The sequence below is a fragment of the Gekko japonicus genome, unplaced genomic scaffold, assembly GCF_001447785.1.
Source record: "Gekko japonicus isolate JY-2015 unplaced genomic scaffold, Gekko_japonicus_V1.1 scaffold20, whole genome shotgun sequence".
In the NCBI taxonomy this organism is placed as follows: Eukaryota; Metazoa; Chordata; class Lepidosauria; order Squamata; family Gekkonidae; genus Gekko; species Gekko japonicus.
Genome location: NW_015169172.1, coordinates 581,964 through 602,463, shown reverse-complemented (window position 1 = coordinate 602,463; position 20,500 = coordinate 581,964). Strand labels below are relative to the sequence as shown.

Sequence of the window (20,500 nt, the reverse complement as noted above, 5' to 3'; positions counted from 1 at the left end):
TGTAAATAGTTAAATGAATTATTTAATTTTGGGCTAATAATCTGTGTGGTGCTCTGACCACATAGTCTCCCCTGCTCTGCACAATACCAAAGGGAGGTGGTAGCCCAGGGAAGCAAGGAAAGGCTAGACCCTTGGGTTGCCAACTTTCCAGGGATCCCCAAAAGATTGGGGATTCCATCTCCAAATACGGAAATTTGGTCAGTGGGGTCTCACTGTCCCTCTAAAAAGGCAGTGACGATTCTGTGAGTGGTGGCATGAGGGTGGGAGGCAAACAGCTGAGTTGTAAACTGGAGCCCATTTGGCCATGGTAGGCAACCAAGCTTGGTTCAGACAAAGGAAGGAAACCCTTTGCAGGCCTTGGTGAGGAACTCATTGGAGCCACTCCTGACTAGGGTTGCCAGCTCCAGTTAGGGAGATTTCTGGAGATTTTCTGGTAGAGTCTATGGAAGCCAGGGTTTGGGGAGGGGAGAGGCCTCAGCTGAACAGAATGGCATACAGCCCACCTTCCAAAGCAGTTATTTTCTCGGGGGTGGGGAGATCTTTTGACTGGAGTTCGGTTGTGATACCTGGTGATCTTCAGGCTCCACCTGGAGGTTGGCTGGCCTAAACTTAGCAGCCAGTGCTTCAGAGCAGGGTCTGCTAAATCCAGCTTTTTGCTGTAGAAGCTGAGTGGGTGATTTTGGACCAGTCACAGACTTTCAGCCTATCTACCTCACAGGGTTGTTGTGCAAGTGAAAAGGGGGAGAGGAAAATGATGTAAGCTGCTTTGGTCCCCATTGCAGAGAAAGTCTACTTTTGGAAAGCATTGTTGCCAATCTCCAGGTGAGGGCTGGAGATCACTCAGAATGACAAGTGCTCTCCAGATGGCAGTGATCAGTTCCCCTGGAGAAAACGGTGGACTCTGTGGCAGTCAGGGCTTCAGAGCATGGGAAATGGTGGGTACCTCAGACAGGTACAATGCCATAGACTCCACCCTCCCAGCCAGCCATTCCCTTCTGGGGAACCACTGTTGCCAATCTCAGGAGAGGGGTGGAAATCACTCAGTATTACAACTGATCTCCAGGAGGGAAGGGGGAGGAGATGCAAAGTTGGAATCAGAGGGGTAGATAATGGCAGGTTGATGCTTGGCTGGGAAGGAGATAGGGTTGCCAACTCCAGGTTGGGAAATTCATACAGATTTGAGGGGTGGAGCCTGGAGAGGGTGAGGTTTGAGGAGGGGTGTGACCTCAGACAGGTACAATACCATAGACTCCACCCTCCAAACCAGACATTTCCTCCTGGGTGACACTTGTTGCCAATCTCCAGGTGAGATCACCACACCTTTAAAAGGATATCATGTCTTTGGGGAAAGTGCAGAAAAGCGCAACTAGAATGATAAAAGTGTTGGAACACTTTCCCTATGAAGAAAGGTTAAAGTGCTTGGGCTCTTTAGCTTGGAGAAATGATGGCTGAGGGTGACATGATTGAGGTTTATAAGATTATGCATGGGATAGAGCAGGTAGAGAAAGAGGTACTTTTCTCCCTTTCTCACAATACAAGAACTTATGGGCACTCCATGAAATTGCTGAGTGGTCGTATTAGAACAGATAAAAGGAAGTACTTCTTCATCCAAAGAGTGATTAACACATGGAATTCACTGCCACAGGAGGTGGCGGCGGCTACAAGCATGGACGGCTTCAAGAGGGAATTAGATAAGCATATGGAGCAGAGGTCCATCAGTGGCTATTAGCTACAAGGTATAGATAGGGACTCTGGGGCAAGTGAAGCTCTGTCTTCTTGGTGCTTGGGGGGGGACCAATAGTGGGAGGGCTTCTAGTGCCCTGGACCTCCTGATGGCACCTGGTGTTGGACTGGATGGGCCATTGGCCTGATCCAACATTGGCTTCTCTTATGTTCTTATTCACCCCTGCTTTCTGTTATTTGCTGCTTTCAGGCGACGCATGTGTCTTGGTAATGGATTTACACTCCGCTGCATCTGATGAAGTGACCTTAGAGATGTGAAGGCCCGGAAAAAAACCAGAAAAATTTGGGAAAAAACCGTTTTTTTTCCGTTTTTTTCCCTGAAGCTTTGTTTTTTTTCCGAAAAATTGAAAGAAGAAAAGCAAAGAAAAAAAAATGATTATGGAAAGTTTTATTTTAACATGATGAATAAAATATTTTAAGACAAGGTGTTCAAATATTTTCCAAATCATTTCTAATATATATATATATGGTATCAGATTGATCTAATTTCTGTGCACTGAGAACAAGCAAGTCCTAGGTTACAAACTGAACCCTCCAATTCAAGAACAAGATGCATTTCTTCCTTTAGGAGGTGCAATTCTCAGAAGAAAATAAAGTTTCAGTTTTGTTTTTGCATGTGGGTGGGTATTCTGTTTGAAATAATTGTTTGGATACACTATATTTTTAATATGCTAGTTGTGATAATTTCATGCCAAGTAAAAATGTCCATAGTCATATTTTATGTTCCTAAAGTAACAGAATGACTTTCAATCTAGAAAAGACAAAAGAAATGCTAATGTAGCATTTTTTCAATTTTTCCAAAAATTTCCGTTTCCCCCCGAAAAAACCCGGGGAAAAAACGGGGTTTTTTCCGAGCTTCAAAATTTCCAGCAATTTTACATCTCTAGGTAGCAGAGATCAGTTCCTCTGGATAAAATGGTGGACTATGTGTCATTATACCCTGCTGAGGTCGCCACAGCACATTGATGCTGAGTGCCCAAGGCCTTGGCACTCTTCTAGAGCCTCTTTCTAGAGCTCGTTGTATTTATTTCCACAACGGCCCTTATTCCTAGTCAGTCCATAAACATATCAACACAGTACTCTGCACCAAGCAAGTTACACACCAGGTCTAACATACCCCTGCTGGCATAAAATGTCAGTACACTGAGGCAGAGAAACTTTATCAAAGATCTGATATCCCTGCAGATTTTTACTTCACTATCATGTTAGGCTAATTCCCAAAACCTAACTTCTGTTTGTCAGTCCTTAATCTCTAGCATTGGGTCAGTCACAGCTCTCTCAGACCTGTTCTCTTAAGAAGAGTTCTCTTAGAGTTCTCTCAGCCTCACCTACCTCACCTACCTCATAGGGTGTCTGTTGTTGTTGTTCTTATTATTTATTCAATTTATGAATCACCCCATTCCTGTAAAAACAGGGCTGTGGGTAATATACATCAATGATACAACAATAGATAAAATGAAATATACAGTTAAACATGTAATTAAAAACCTAAAATCTAAGATGGTGCCTTAATTAATCTTATTTCCATACTGGACTGCACCACCACCTATGGGCAGGAGGTGGGAAACAGATAAAAACAAGAAAGAGGGAGGGAGGGTGCCAGCAATGGTCACATCATCGCTATCCTCAACCAACAGCCCGGCGGAGCATCTCTACCTTACAGGCCCTGTGAAATTGCATTAAATCCCGCAGGACCCTGATGGTGTTTGACAGAGAGTTCCACCAGATCAGGGCCAGGAATGAGAAGGCCCTGGCCCTAGTTGAGGACAGCTGGACATCTTTGGGGCCAGGGATCACCAGCAAATTATTCTCCACCGATAGACGTGCTCTCCTGGGGACATAGTGGAGGAGACAGTCCCAAAGGTCCTTGGGTCCCTTATTTCTTAAGGCCTTAAAAGTCAACACTAAAACCTTGAACCTCACTCAGTATTCCACTGGGAGCCAGTGTAGCTGGCACAGCACAAGTTGTATGTGTGCCATCTGTGGCATTCCCACCAGGACATGCACCACCTTGTTCTGGACCAGTTGGAGCTTCCGAGTCAGTCTCACGGGCAGGCCAGTGTAGAGTGAGTTACTGTAGTCTAGCCTGGAGGTGACAGTTGCATGGATTACTGTGGCTAGATCAGGGCATGACAAGAAGGGGGCTGATTGCCATGCTTGGCGTAGATGAAAGAACTCCAGCATGTCAATATTTGTGACCTGGGCCTCCAATGGTCAGGGAAACATTCAGAGTCACGCCCAAACTCCTGATGGATTGTGCCAGTGTTAAGGGGCAGAGGAAGGGAAGGTGATTATAATGTTGTGGGGAGAGGAAGTGAAGGTGATTGTAAGGCTCTCTGAGACTCTGAGTGAAATATAAATCCCACTGTTCCTCTTCCTCCCCTTTTCCTCTTTCTCTTCTTCCTAACAGTATCTTCCTGTCAGATCCTAACTTTTCTTAAAAAAAAAAAAAAAATCCCCGGAGGGATATTTTTATTTTTGCAATACACTACAAACTACAAAGGAAGGACTACATCTAGGGACAAAGAAAAGGTAACCACACTATACTAAAACCCCAAGAGGAGGAGATCTTATCCCTGTTAGTGAAAGTGTTAGTAATATAAGTGTTAATAAAAACAATATACTTGTAGAGTTCTTGTTTGTCTCAGCTTCAATGTTAACATGTTATCTTGTTAGTTGTTATGAGAGAGTTTTCTGATCATCTTCTTATTCTTTGCTTCAAAAGGTAATTCTCAGAGTCCTTCTGCCTTTACTTTGGTTTTCTGTCTCTAAAGTCATATACTATTCTGGCTGCCTCTGCTCCGGTTTCCAGTTCCCAGCTGGCGTCGCAAAAATTCCTTGGCTTTAAAGGTGGACTCAATCTTTTCTCTTTTATTGTTGATCTTGAAGATGACTCCCTCCGTGATCGCCCACCTCTACGAAATTCCATTAGTTTGAAGAAAAGAAATTAAGTCCTTATAGTTTTTCCTCTTTTGACGAATTTCAAATGGAATGTCTTTTAAAGTTTTAATGATTAACTTTCCCATTTTCAGTGGAGTTGCTGATGTCGCCTTTAAAATAGCATCTCTGGTCTGTCTTGAGAATCTGATCACAATTTCTCCAGGCAGGCTATTTTTTAAAATGTAATTGGAGTAAACCCTATAAGCCATCTCCATCTCTTTTACCAGTTCATCTGCTGTTAAGCCTATTGCTGGAGAGATGATCTTGCTAAGTATCTTCCTCAGATCCTCCTTCTCTGCCTCAGGAACTCCCTGGAATCTGAGAATCATGTTGGCTTTTTCCATCTGCAGCTGTAACAAACGGTTTTCTTGTAGATTTTGCTTTGTTTTCACTTCTCCCATTCTTTTCTTCATTTTCTTGCTTGTGGTGTCCAACTCCTTAATTTTCCCAGCTACCTGCTCCACCTCCTTCTCCATTTCTTTCAGTTGGAGCTGCTGAGATGCAAAGTTTTTATTCATTACAGTCAGTTGCTGGTTAATACCATCGAGTTGCTCCATCACTGGCTTGAGCATATCTGCTAGCATTTTCATGATGTCTGCTCCCTCTTCCGGTTTTGGGCTCTGGCTGCCAGGCACTTTCGTTTTCAGCTTTCTTTGCATGGCAGCCATTTTTTACAATTTGTTTACAGTTACTGATGCTTCCCTCCGACTCTAAAGATTGCTCCCACACTGTCAGCAATCAAGTAAGCCTGTCAAAACACACTCGCTGTTTTTCCTCCCCCTTCCTTCTTCATCTCGCTTATCGGTCTTTTCGCATAAGAGGCGTCCCTCTTTGCAATCCGCTTTCCCACGGGGGAGGGAGTAATTTGATTTTTACAATCGTCCGCTTATTTTTAACTCACGTTCATTGTCGGTCAATTTCTCTGACCTCGCATTGCTTCAACACTGTTCCGCTCGATCTCCAGCACTTGTCCTGGTCAAACCAGCTTGTGCCTGAAGGCCACACAGCGGCCGGACCGTCAGGACGGAGGGGAGCCTCAAATTCTCCGGCTTTATGCCATCGAAGAGGCTACCCCTCAAAAGCCCTCTGGCCTGGAGCCTATCCCCTCCAACCCGCTGGTGTGCGGATCGTTCCCCCGCGGTCCTGGGAGAACGTCCACCATCACTGCTTCATAAACCAGAAGCACAATCCTAACTTTTCCAAGTACAGTTCAAAACGCTGTTTTGATTGGCTGGAGTACATTTCTGTGTTCTGCCCATCACACATGGGATCAACACCTGCTGTCTCTGGAAGGCATCTAAACCTTGCATAACATTAATCTAAAATGCTGCTTGTAAGTGATTCTCTGTTACCTGATCCCTGGGCCTAGCTTCAATACCCTGCTGCTACCTGCCTTAGAGGTCCTCAGTGAGCAGAAAGGCAGCATATAAAATTTGAAAATAAAATAATTAAGCATCCCTCATATCAAGGTCAGTTTCATGCAAACTGTGCTTGGCATCCTGTGTGGTCACCACAAGTCCTAGAGCAGGAAAGGCAAGTATATAAAATATGTGTCAAAGAAGATGACTAGAAAGGTTCTCCATAGGTGGCTGTAGTAGCTTTCAGAGCCAGTAATAGTGGAGACTTATAGGCTATTCTGTGAAGCAGCCCTTTGCTTTCCAATTGGTATAATGGAACAGATAAAAACCTACCATATTTGCTGTTCCCCATTCCAATAGCCATGTAAATTAACATAAAGATTATAAAATACTATATACGCTAAACTGAATATCAAAATATGTGTCAATAATTCTGTAAACTAGATTTCTAAGGGCATTGTGCAGTTGTTACCAAAATAGGTACTTGTGCAGGGGCACTAATGCACAAAGCATCCTTTACATATATAAGACCCAAAACTCATCACTTGAACAATTAATTTTGGGATCTTCTGCCTGAATATACCAGGGTCTCAGTTTGGGACATTACTCCAAAAGAACAGAGGATAAAATATCAAATAAGAAATACCTTTATTGCCCTAACAAGATACAGAATGGAAAAATGGAATTGAAAGAATAGCAAAACAATAAGCAAATGCACAACGTTTGCATAAGCCTACCTGCATTTAAGCTCTTGTTTATTGGGGAGAAATCTAGAAAAGGGGGAACTGTCTAGCAGTAAGGCAAACCAGTGGTGCTTTGTGGAAATAAAAGGAAGAGAGAAAACTTATGAGTCTTACTCTGAAGAGGAGAGATGGGTGAGAGTGCAGTCTGGGTTACCAAGTTGAGAAGCAAAGTTCCACGGTCCAGAATGGGGAAAGCTTAGTGATTTCAGTAATGTCCAATATGTGTTTGGAGCAACAGGTGGATCCAAAACTGTCTACGAAAGTGTGGGGTCTGGAAGGGGATTTAATACCTCCTTAATTGTATTAGCTGGGAAGAGAGCTGGTGATTGGGGAAAGTTTGGGCTAAAGTGTGGAATTGGAGAATTTCTGAGGATTTTTAAAAATAATGATTGCTGGAAATGCCATTGATAATAAAATGCAAAGTATGTACATTGTACAAAGAAATGTACAATGGGTAAGATGGTGCTGAAGAGTGCATAATTATGTTATGCAGGGAGGGGGGAGTTCCCTGAAAATCAGGAGACTTGCTTAGCATTCTGTGCCCTGTGCAGTTAATTATGGTTAAAAAGGGTGAAGGACCAGGTCCAGAATCTGAATAGGGCTGTTGAGTATTCACACAAGTGGATTACTCCCAGTTGGGAGCACCCTGAGGTATCTCTGCCTCTTCCAGGAACCCCCACTTTGATATCAAACAGCATATTTCATCCAGGCCTCTGACAGCCTGCTCACAGGAGTTTCACAGCTTATGAGGAGTTTCTACAGGGTAGCTTGCCAGTTATCATAACTTGGGAGAAACTTCAGCATCCTAGTTATTACGTGTAATGCAATTAGGAGAGCTCAATAAATCCTAGCCTTAGAAAGTAATGACATTAGTTAATTAACTTGGGGGGGGGGAAGCAAACAAAGTTCTCTATTATAGCTAACGATTTTTTTCACTTGGGGAATGTGTGTGATGGTTAAACATTAATTCTATGGGCGTAAGGATGTCTGACTGTTTTGGATTATGGTTTATTTGTAGAAAGATATCAGCAGTGAAGTATTAGCTCTGCCCACAGAGGAATTATAAAAATGTGAAGGAAAGGTGGAGTGATTATTAGATTTGGCTGTAAAAGAAAAGGAGAATGTATAACCATGACAACCGCATTGCAAAATTCCCAGGTGTGGGATATATGGTTTTTTGCGGAAATAAGCAGGCTGAATGCTATGAGATTTAATTTGGAAAACAGTGGGGAAATTATTTTGATTTTAGAGGAAATTTAAAATGTTGACTATACACATCAAAGCTAACATAACAATGACTAAAAAGAGCAGAGGGATTTTATTTGTACAGCTCATAATCTGATTAATATAATTGGAAGACCATCTCTTAAGGTGCACTTATTGAAATATTTTTATTGGGCATTGATTTCCCAGTAAGGTTGGATTCTGCAGATATGATGTGTGAACAGAGCCATTTTTCTGTGGCAGAAGGAGTCTTCCCTTGATGTGAGATTTTTCCATGTTTAAGCTTACTGAGGAAGATGTTCCGCTGACACTAGTGTTAAGAGTTTCGTTTAATTTAGTTCATTTCTATCCCATTCCATTTCCTGCAAGCAGGACTTAGGGTGGTGTACAACATATAATACATATTAAAATGCTAGTAAAATACATAATAATAAAATACATGTAGTCCAATTAAAATTAGATGACATCAAATAGCTGAGGTAGCTAGCATACAATCCATATTCTGCTTATGAGGGTCTTAAACAGGAGACAATAGAAAGTAAAAGAAGGGGGAAAGAACCTTGGGAGGCCACTGACCTCTCTAACCATCACTGTCCTCAACCATATGTTTTGCAGAACATCTCAGTCTCACAGGCCTTGTGGAACCGAGCCAAGTCCCTCAGGACCCAGATCTCACTGGGAAGAGAGTTCCACCAGGCCAGGGCCAGGACCAAACAGGCCTTGGCCCTGGTTGAGTACAGCTGGACCGTTTTGGAACCAGGGACTACCAGCAACTTAGTGCCAGTTGAGTGTAATGCTCTCTGAGGGGCTTATAGGAAGAGAAGGTCCCACAGGTACAGTGATCCCAGACCATTTAGGGCTTTAAAGATAAGTACTAAAACCTTGAACTTGATTTGGTATTCAATCTGGAGGCAGTGCAACTGATAGAGCACAGGTCATATATGTGCTCTCAAGGTGGTCCCTGTAAGGACCCGTGTAGTCACATTCTGGACCAATTGAAGTTTCCGGAGCAAGTTCAAGGGCAGCCCTGCATAGAGCAAGTTACAGTAGTCCAGTCCAGAGGTGACCGTTGCATGTAGCTAGGTTTACTCAGGACAGGTAGGGGTCCAGCTGCTGGGCTTGATGAAGGTGAAAGAATGTTGTCCTGGCTGTATTTGTGACCTGTGCCTCCAAAGTAAGAAAGGCATCAAGAGTCACACCCAAAACTCCTGACAGAGGAAGCTGGCACCAGCTGTACCCCATCCAGAGTGAGAAGCAGAAATCCTGCCCCCCCCCCGACCCAGCCACTGGACCTCTGTCTTTGATAGGTTCAGCTTCAGGCTGCTCTGTTCTAACCATCCCACCACAGTCCCTAAACAACTAGCCAGATCTTCTGGGGAAGTATCTAGTCAGCCGTCCATTAACAGATATAGGTGGGTGACATCAGCATATTGATGACACCCTAGCCTCCTGACTAGCTGGGTGAGGGGACGCATATAGATGTTGAAAAGCATTGGGGAGAGGATTGCCCCCTGAGTGATGCAGCACACCAATGGCTGTCATGAAGAAACCCTCTCCCCAAGTGGCACCTTCTGTCCCCGCCCTTGGATAAAAGAGTATAGCCATTGTAAGGCAGTACCACATATTCAGGTGGTGGCGAGGTGATGGGTCAACAGGTCATGATCGACTATGTCAAACGCCACTGAAAGATCTTATAACATCAACAGTGCCAACACGTCCCAATCCAGCTGTCCTACGGAGGTCATCTGTAAGAGCGACTGAAACTGTCTCCATACCATGACCAGTTTGGAACCCAGACTGGAATGGATCCAGAGCAAATGTATCATCTAAGAAAGCCTGCAGTTGCTCTGCTGCTGTCCATTCAACCACCTTGCCCAGAAATGATACTTTCAAGAGTGGGCGGTAGTTGGCCAGATTGGAAGGCTCTAGTGATGGCTTCTTTAGCAGCAGCCTCACCACCACCTCCTTCAAAGACCTTGGGAAGACCTCTGAACTCAGGGACAGATTAATAATGTCTTCCAGGGAGGCCTGTGATGTCTCCACACCGGCTTTAACCAGCCAGGAAGGGCACAGATCTAGGGGGCAAGTGGTGGGTCTAACAGCTAACAGGATCTTGTCCACATTGGTATGGAAGAATTGCCTGAATTGATCGCTGAACTTGAAGATGGTCAAGGAGCCTCTCGTTCACTTACTGTATTAACAGCGGCAGGGAGGTCATAGTGGAGCAACAAGACTTTCTCTGCAAAAAAGCTCGCAAATGCCTCCCAGCTAATGGTCAATTTACTAAAGTAAAGAGGGACATAAGAGACCTAATTACCTTAAACAGTTGAGCTGGACAAGAACTTTCAGATGCAATGGAAGCCACATAAGAACCTGTCTTTGTGGCCTTCACTGCCATCTCATAGGATCTCATAAACATCCCATAGGATGTTCTTGTAGCCTCATCAGGAGCACAACGCCATGCTTGCTCTAGTCATCTAAGCTCCCATTTCATCTCTCTCAGCTCAAAGGTATACCAAGGAGCTAATTTGGAATGGGGGCAAAGAGGATGTCAGGGGGCAATCTCATCAATGCCCTCTGAAAGATGATTATGCCAATCTTCCATCAGCTCATCTAATGAGTTGTCAGGGGGTGTCAGATCCCGCAGAACATTCTGGAAGAGGAATAAGCAAAATCATATCTCCTTCCTTTTTCTTTCTGAGAGAGAGAAATTTTCTTAATTCCTTTTAACCCAATTTTCCCCTGAAATCCAACAACTCATTTCCCTCTCTTTGGAACTAAAAATAGTTTCTTGTCTATTTCATTTTAATGAAAGAGAAATTCAAAGAGACGAGGGACAGAAAGGAAGGTTCTGCACAATTTCAGACTTTCACTCTGTAGATCCTCAGGAGGAGGCAATGACTTCCCAAACTCCTCTTAGAACACAACCCACTAGTGTGTAACATAAACGTCTGCACAGACTGAAGTGACGAAAGGGTGCATTGATTTCTCTACAAATTGAAATCCTTCTTTTAAATGAGAAAAAAGAGAATAAGAGGGATCGACAGCTATATTTTAAAAGATGAATTTCAGAAAAAGAAATTCACCTCCCTGTAACAATGCAAACTGGTACATTAATTAAGTCACTTATGTGGCTTTCAACTGCAACCTTTGCTTGTAGTGATCTTCAAACTATCTAGGCCTTCTTTTTTATTCTTGAACCTCCAATCTGCAACAGTGGGCTCATTTTCAATTTGCAGCCTTCTCACTGTTGCCTTTGGACCAAACTGCTTGTGACAGTGGCAGACAAGTACTTCCTTTCCTGTGTTCTCCTCAATCAAGAATGGAGTAGATTGGTGGAGAGAAGTTCCTTAACAATAAAAATATGTATTTCTCCTCAGACCATTGCTCAAGGGACTTTGCTGCCTTCCTTGGTCACTGAGGGCCAAACTATGTGATAGTGTCCTCCTGGCCACCATGAGGATGCTGTTGCCATTTTAGAATAATTTTAAAATGCTGCAAGGACCAGATCCTGATCTGGCCTGCATTGTGGCACCCCCCTGCACCTTTTGAACTGCTGAAATGGCCACAGGGAGGGATGGCCATTTCAGCACTTGATGAGGGGGGCAATAGTGCCTTTTTGCAGCATTTTAAATACCAGCAGCATCCTCGAGGCAGCCATGAAAATGCCATCATGTCTAGTTCGGCTTTGAGTATTTGAGCTGGAAGCAACAAACTGCAGTACAGGAATGGGCAGTGTTCAGTGTTCTTTTCATGTGCCCTTCTGTTATTGTTGGAGTAATATATTCTGCACTTGCTTTATATATTTACAAGGGAAGACTCATGAATGCCATCTAGTTTCTCCTTTTTCTAGCTTTTTCTTGATCAGTCTCTGCCAGTTCATTCATTAATGATTTGGAGATGGGAGTAAGCAGTGAAGTGGCTAAATTTGCGGATGATACAAAGTTGTTCAGGGTGGTGAAAACCAGTGAGGATTGTGAGGCACTCCAAGGGATCTGTCAAGGATGGGCGAGTGGGCATCAACATGGCAAATGGGGTTCAATGTGGCCAAGTGCAAGGTGATGCACATTGGAGCCAAAAATCCTAAATATAAATACACATTGATGGGGTCTGAACTGGCAGAGACTGAGCAAGAGAGAGATCTTGGAGTTGTAGTGGATAACTCACTGAAAATGTCGAGACAGTGTGTGACTGCAATAAAGAAGGCCAATGCTATGCTGGGGATTATTAGGAAGGGTATTGAAAACAGATCAGCCAATATAATAATGCCCCTATATAAATCAATGGTGAGACCTCATTTGGAATACTGTGTGCAGTTCTGGGCACCACACCTTAAAAAGGATATTATAGCTTTGGAAAAAGTGCAGAAAAGGGCAACTCGAATGATAAAAGGGTTGGAACACTTTCCCTATGAGGAAAGGTTAAAGCGCTTAGGGCTCTTTAGCTTGGAGAAAAGACGACTAAGGGGTGACATGATCGAGGTTTATAAGATTATGCATGGGAAAGAACAGGTAAAGAAAGAGGTACTTTTCTCCCTTTCTCACAATACAAGAACTCGTGGGCACTCCATGAAACTGCAGAGCGTTCGGGTTGCACACAGTATTCCAGATGAGGTCGCACCATTGATTTATATAGCGGCATTATGATATTGGCTGATCTGTTTACAATACCCTTCCTAATAATCCCCAGCATAGCATTGGCCTTCTTTATTGCAGTCACACACTGTCTCGACATTTTCAGTGAGTTATCTACTACAACTCCAAGATCTCTCTCTTGATCTGTCTCTGCCAGTTCAGACCCCATCAACGTGTATTTATAGTTAGGATTTTTGGCTCCAATGTGCATCACCTTGCACTTGGCCACATTGAACCCCATTTGCCATGTTGACGCCCACTCGCCCAACTTTGACAGATCCCTTTGGAGTGCCTCACAATCCTCACTGGTTTTCACCACCCTGAACAACTTCGTATCATCCGCAAATTTAGCCACTTCACTGCTTACTCCCAACTCCAAATCATTAATGAACAAGTTAAAAAGCAGTGGACCAAGTACTGATCCCTGTGGTACCCCACTGCTTACACCCCTCCACTGGGAGAACTGCCCATTTATACTCACTCTCTGTTTTCTATTAATTAGCCAGTTTTTGATCCATAAAAGGACTTGTCCTTTTATCCCATGATTTTTGAGCTTGCTTAGGAGCCTTTGATGAGGAACTTTATCAAAAGCTTTCTGGAAGTCAAGGTAAACAATATCTATTGGATCCCCCTTGTCCACATGTTTGTTCACCCCCTCAAAGAACATTAACAGGTTAGTGAGACAAGATCTTCCCTTACAGAACCCATGTTGAGTCTGCCTCAATAGGTTTTGTTCATCTATGTGCCTACTAATTCTTTCCTTAATAATGGTTTCCACCAATTTACCCGGTATCGACGTCAGACTGACTGGCCTGTAATTTCCCGGATCTCCTCTGGAACCCTTTTTAAAGATGGGAGTGACATTAGCTACCTTCCAGTCCTCAGGAATGGAGGCTGATTTTAAGGAGAGATTACATATTTTTGTCAGGAGATCCACAAGTTCACAATTGAGTTCTTTCAGAACTCTTGGATGTATGCCATCTGGGCCTGGTGATTTATCAGTTTTTAAGTTGTTTATCAGTTTTAGGACCTCCTCTCTCGTCACCTCAATCTGACTCAGGTCTTTCAACACCCCTCCCGAACTCAGCGGCTCTGGAGTGGGCAAGCACTTCTCCTCTTCCACAGTGAAGACGGAGGCAAAAAATGCATTTAGCTTCTCAGCCATTTCCCTATCATCCTTCAGTACTCCTTTTACCCCTTGGTCATCCAAGGGCCCCACTGCCTCCCTGGCTGGTTTCCCACTTCTAATGTATTTGAAGAAAGTTTTATTGTTGGTTTTTACGTTTTTTGCTATATGCTCCTCATATTCCCTTTTTGCCTGCCTGACCACAGACTTGCATTTTATTTGCCATATCCTGTGTTCCATTTTATCAGCCTTACTGTGACTAGCTTTCCACTGCTTAAAGGAATCCTTTTTACCTTTTACAGCTTCCATTACTTTGAGCTTCTAGGATCATAGTTTTAAATAGTTTCCAAGCTTCCCCAATGGTTTTGACCCTTTCTACTTTTCCTTTCAGTTTCCTCCCCACATGTCCCCTCTGTATTGCTGTACAGAGCTCTGTTTCCCCTACAACAACACAAGAGAGGTTCACATGAGCCTTCGTTTAAAAGCATAATAGGTATAAGGGGAATTAAGAAGATTTCTTTACTACCCCCGAGGCAGAAAGATCAGCAATTTGTACTATTTGGCTTTTATCATGGACACAGCCATGTGTACCAAGAGCAAGCAATAAAAAAAAACTCCACAAGGGTCTGTTTAAGATTGGCTTCTTGGTTTTTGCTGATCCGGTTGGTTTCTGTGTTTTCTCTAATATACATGTTTGGGCTGAATGGGGAAAATAGAACTGCACCTGGCAATCTCAAGGTGAAGATGGAAAGGAAGAGACAACAGACATTATGCCCGTTCACCCTATTGTATCAGAGCTGTTTGAATGTAGTACAGAAGGAGCCAGAACAGAAGGGACACAATTGTGTGGGGGAGAGTAGTTGATTGCATGTGGAAATGGCAATTAGATATGGGAAAGGAATAACATCAAGGGGCCAAGTGGAGGCTTTGGACAAAGTTAACAACTGAGATGAAAGAAAAAAGTTTTAACAGAGGTGCATGTCTGTAAGAAGAGCTGGGAAACAAAATTGATGGGAAATAGGTAGAGAGATCACATGGAGTATTTCAGTTTTGTCACTGATGAAGGAAACAAAATTTTGAGTGGATTGCAAATCAGGAGAAAGTAGTGGTACAGAGGGCAACAAAAGTGGACAAGATAAATTGAAAAGTGTTAGAGTTGGTGGAGATCTGGAAACTTTAGTAGAGTAGTTCAGCCAAGGTGACTCAGACAACTGGGAGGAGAGAATGAGTTTGCAAAGAATACATATCAGTCAACTATTTCAAGAGGCATTTAGTGGTATGAGAGCATGAAGGTACCAAAGAAAGATCTTAACCAGGTCTGGGAATGGGAGATTAGGGAAAATTGCAGGAGTGAGTTAAAAAGTCAAGGACAGGAATGAGTTGAAGGCAGACACTGTAGTCTAAGTAACCTTCATGAGCAGAAGGTAGGGGGATGATTTATAATGGCTGCATACAAATCTTCTCTCTTATGGTAGCAATTATATAAAATTCCCTTAAAAATGGCTACTAAAATAGATGAGCATATTTACTAGGGTTGCCAGGTCTTCTCTGGTCATTGGAGGGGGATGGGGGGTAGGTTTGCCAGATCCGTGCTGGGAAACTCATGGAGATTTGGGGATGGAGCCTGGGGAGGACAGGGACCTCAGTGGGGTACAGTGTCATAGGCTGCGATCACACACACTAAATAATCCACTTTCAGTGCACTTTCCAACTGGATTTTGCCAGTTCACACAGTAAAATCCAATTGGAAAGTGGATTATTTAGTGTGTGTGACCACAGACATAAGAGTCCACCCTCGGGTGACTGCCTCTCCTCCCCATGGCAGACACCTGAATCCCTCTCTCCTGCTCCTGCGTTGCTCTCTCTGTCCCTCTGGGTCTCTCCTATGTTCTTCCTCCCCAGCCAGCTGTGAGCTCCCTGCTTAAGTCTTCCCCTTTGGGGTGAGGCCCCATGTTAAATAGTGGGTTCCATGGTTGAGCAGGCTCAAGTCTAGTGATTGGCTCAACTTTATTTGTGATTTCAGCAAGAGCAAGACAAGACCCCAGAGCCTCAGCTCTGTTAAATAGCATGCAATTGCCACACCCAAACACACCCCACTCCCAATGATAGGCTATTTATATAACATTACTACATGATTGGTTACTTCCAGAGTACTTGTGCTCCAAGATCAGCCAGTCTCTGGTGTGACATACCTGGAATGATTGTCCCAATACATAACACCCCACCAAGCTGTCTAATCCTTCTCCTCCCTCATAAGGATCTGTCTGACAGCCAACCCTTGCTCCCAATGGGGTGCTCTCACTCTCTCTTTGACCCCAACCTCTAGCTGTAGCCTCAGTGTGGAGTGAGATTGACATGCCTGTTTCTAATCTTCCTTGCCACCTGTTATGTCCACTGACCACCACTAGGTGACAGCGGTCTGCAACCAGAGCTTGGGTCCTAGGAACAATAGGGACTAGGATCCTGCGCCTCCCAGTTAGCACCTATAGGAACTGTGGCGGGAAGTTCAAACCCTCCAATGGGACTTGTGGGTGTGTATCAGGGACTGTATACAGTTGGCCGTGCCGGCCGTTTGTGGTTGTTCTGTTGTGTACCAGTAAATCATAAGGTGATAATCACACTGTGTCCAGTTCCTTCATGCGTCGAACCCACTACACAACAGAGCTCATGTCCACCATTTCCCTGTCACTGCTGCCTACTTCTCCTCCCCGTGGGGAAAGTCCCTCCTGTAATCCAGCTGTGAACCTGGGAGATGCTGGCAGTGCTACCCCAGCTGCGAGATGATGTCTCCTGTTTTTACTTCCAACAATCATATGGCTCCCTTCAACATTTGTGAGTGTGGCGGTAGGGCTGGAACCTTCACCTCCAGACACAGTAAAAAAGTAAGAGTCCAGTAACACCTTAAAGACTTGCATATTTTGTGGTAGGGTATGAGCTTTTGTGAGTCACCGCTCACTTCTTCAGATAACACTTCTTCACATATCACTTCTTCAGAATTTACAGTGGTATGATATAGCCAGTGAATTTTAACCAATTGACCTCACATAACTTTGTTCTTGCTACCATCACCTGTTTTATTCTCAGCAGTTGGGATAGAGGCTAGTGTTAGCTCCTCTCAGGAACAGGGTCCACTTCAGTCTTTGCTTGTTCTGCTGTAGCTTGAAGCTATTCCTAAATGCTGGGTTGTTCATAGCTGAAACTTCATAACCCTAAGAAGTGTTTGCTGTCTCCAAAGGCTCCAAAGTAAAGGCAGACCTTGTACTTACAGGGCCCAAAAGCAAACATACTCAGCAGGGATTGCAAGACTTACTGCAATATCAGTCTCTAAGCAACAGCAGCAGCTTTGAAACCCCCAAACCTCTTTTCCAACCGGTTTCAAACAACACCCCCCCCCAAAAAAAAACTTGGTATTGTCCTAGTTCTCCATATTCCAGCTGTGCAATCCTGTTTGTAGTTTTTCCTCTTTTCAAGCAGGTTTGAATTGTTGGAGAAGGACATATCTGAAACACTTGGAGAATCAGAAATCCAAATAATCTGACACAAGAAATGACTGCACAGATGCCGTGCAACCTAAGAAATTCAGATAACTCTGGTTTTGCTAATGGGGATTACATGTATATGCTGATACCTTTGCCATAGCCTGTTCTGCAGCATAGGACCATGGATATAGTAGCAACTGTGGGGTCCTCTGCTCCTTGTCTATGTGTATATATGTCCATGTATATATATTAGACAACACATATTTTCTGGGATTCCATTTGTGTTGGTAAAATGGGACTATATTTTAAATGGGGTCCTTTTGGTTATTTTTTATTCATGCTTTCTATAGTTTTTCTCTTCCTAACCCTGACAAACTAGAGTTTTATGTGTTTCTTACTTATCCTTAGGATTGCTAGGCCACATAAACATGATTGCAGGGGAAGCCACTCTTGGCAGAATTCTCCCTCCTTTGAAGACTACTAAATGACAAGCGTGTTTGCTCATGCAATATATTTGTTTGGGTTGTGATTAAGAAATGATTGCATGTTGATCCCACAACTACTTGTGGAGGCAGGAGCAGTTTCATGCATATGGAGTCTTCTGTCCACATGGGCTTTTCCCCACATTGCACCATGTAACTGGTTTAAATTTGGTATCACTGGATACAATTCTCATTATTTATTGTTGCTTTCTTACAGGTCAATGCACAAACTGACACAGCTGGAGAGGCTTGACTTAGGCAATAATGAATTTGCTGAACTGGTAAGAACAACACATTTTTAAAGGACATTTTTAACATGTCTACATAGACTGACCCTTAAATATACAAATGCCCTAATTAACAACCTGCTCACTGTAGAGCCCTGTAAAGTCACAAAGCCATCTGCTGTATCCCAGTGCATTCAGGGGCAAGAATAGTTGCACTGCTGTGCTTTCCATACATGGGGAAACTGCACGTGATAACACTTTGCATGAACAATAAATCATGTGTGGACTGATGGATGTCCTTTTGTAAGCCAAGTGTTTTGTATGCGCAGAGAGGGATAGTGGTGAAGAAGTTCAAATAGTTCCTCTTTATGGCACATGGTGTTGTGGATTTAAAGGGGCTAATCTGGGGGGGGGAGCTGTTATCTATGGGACCTTGATTTAGGGCAGAGGAACACAGAAGCTTATGCAAATAAAAAATTATAAATGCTTTACTCTTTGCTTGATTGTCATTTCTAACATCTTTGGCCAGATCTGCAATTGCTGCTCTGGATTTCTAGCACCCTTGTCTCTGTCCTGAAGAGCATAATGTTGCTGTCCATCACTGAGTGGTGAAGTCCTGGAAAAAGGCTGTTAGATGTAACCATTCATATTCAGAAATGTGACTTCTCATGCGTAGTTAACAGAATAGTCATTTATTTTATCATTAAAGCTTATTAAAAATAATATGACAAAGCAGTCACATTAAAGGACTTTTGTTTTATTGTAAGAGCAATCTACAATAATTAAAAAATAGTGTTGGTTTGTTTAAATATTTCATTTATAAAAGCTACTTCTTTTCCAGCCTGAAGTTCTAGAACAAGTTCAGAATCTAAAGGAGTTGTGGATGGACAATAATTCACTTCAAACACTGCCTGGGGTAAGGATATTTTTATTATGCAATTATTTGGTAAACTATGACAATTACAGACACAAATATCAACACATTTATGCATATCTGAAGATGCAAATGTTTTATTTTCATGTATTACTACATTGAGATCTTAGTGTGAAATACAGTTTTGTACAAAGATACTAATATTTCAGAAAGTAATTTTTAAACAGTAAGCCTATTGATCAATTTTAGCACTACACATTCAGTCAGATCTTAGTTACATATACATTTCCATGCTATTTCATATTAATACATGCAAGATATCTCATTTCATTAATAGTAGGTTTATTTTGGAATTATGTAGAAAGCACTGAGGATCTTGGTTTAAAAAAATGGAAGCTGATAGATGAGAACTTAAACCAAGGATTTAATATACACTGTGACAGGCTTATGAATCTGTGCTTCTGAAGTAGGGCTAATAAAGAATATGCTCCTTAGTGTCAAATGTGGACCTTGTTTGCTATGATTCTGTACGCTTAATGGATTCTGTATGCCTTGTATCTTGTTTTCTTTTAGTTGGGAGGGGGAGCCTGGGAGCATGTGTGTGGGTGGGTGTGAAGCCGCTTTGCTGGAAGTCATGCTAGCTTGTAACTGCGGTTATGTGGGGTCTCCCATCTCTGGGAAGACTGCATGCTTGACCTTGGACACCAGACACCACTAGATACTAAGCTTGTAGGTGCTGGGGGAGATGCACAGTTGATTTAGGCGGGCTGAATGTGTTGATGTGATTGGCCTGGTCACCAGGGGAGGGCTGTTTGACCTATGTATATTACCAGAACTGGCGCCAGAGGGTCAGTTCTGACACAGATTGTCTTAGCTTGAAACATCTTTATCTCTCACTGCCAAGAGAGTATTATTTGGAGTAAGTTTGTTCAAGAGTCTGACACTTAGTACTGCACTTTCTGAAGAACTAAATGTCCTCTGCAAATTACTTAGATACTCTGCTGGATATAACCTTGCCTTGACCTAGATAGCCCAGTCTAGCCTGATCTTGTCAGATCTTAGAAGTTAAGGAGGGTCGGGCCTGGTTAGTATTTAGATGGAAAACCACCAAGGAAGTCCAGGGTTGTTATGCAGAGGCAGGCAATGGCAAACCACCTCTGATAATCTCTTGCCTTGAAAACCCTATGGAGTAACCATAAATTGGCTTCAACTTGACAGCACTTTCCACCACCATCACTATAACGTGTGAGATCTAGAAAGTATACTCAGACAGCTTTCCAAACGCTATACACAGGTAACATTTCAGGTGGTGTTTATGTACATATCAAGGTGCAGCCCATCCATTTAGAGCAGCTTTGGACATGAAAGTCCCACTCAGCCAGCTGAAATATGTGCACACATTGCTGTTCAGATGGTAGCACAGGATCATCCTCACTTAAGGTGCTGGGAAATTACATTTGCAGAATGTGTCGCTTCAGCCTCCATAACCTTCATTTGCAAATTCCCCTCTGAGTATGATAAGTCTGTAACACTAGCTGAGTGCGGAAATGACGACAGAGAAAGTGATGATGGAAGCTGATGATGAAGAAAATAGAATGAATGTTAAAATCTATCATCTTAATATGTCGGCTCATTTGTTTTTCATGTACTGAAGTTTCACTGACTGAAGG

At 43.0% G+C, this 20,500-nt stretch overlaps 1 protein-coding gene across 2 annotated transcripts in view; it reads left to right on the top strand.

The window, feature by feature from the left end:
* LRRC7 (leucine rich repeat containing 7) overlaps positions 1–20,500 on the top strand; it is a 225,073-nt gene that overhangs the window by 95,899 nt on the left and 108,674 nt on the right. For both annotated transcript variants that reach the window (XM_015415802.1, XM_015415801.1), the window contains exons 6-7: positions 17,947–18,010; positions 18,798–18,872. In XM_015415802.1, coding sequence (XP_015271288.1) covers positions 17,947–18,010; positions 18,798–18,872 — 139 coding nt within the window. The remainder of the gene's footprint in view (positions 1–17,946; positions 18,011–18,797; positions 18,873–20,500) is intronic.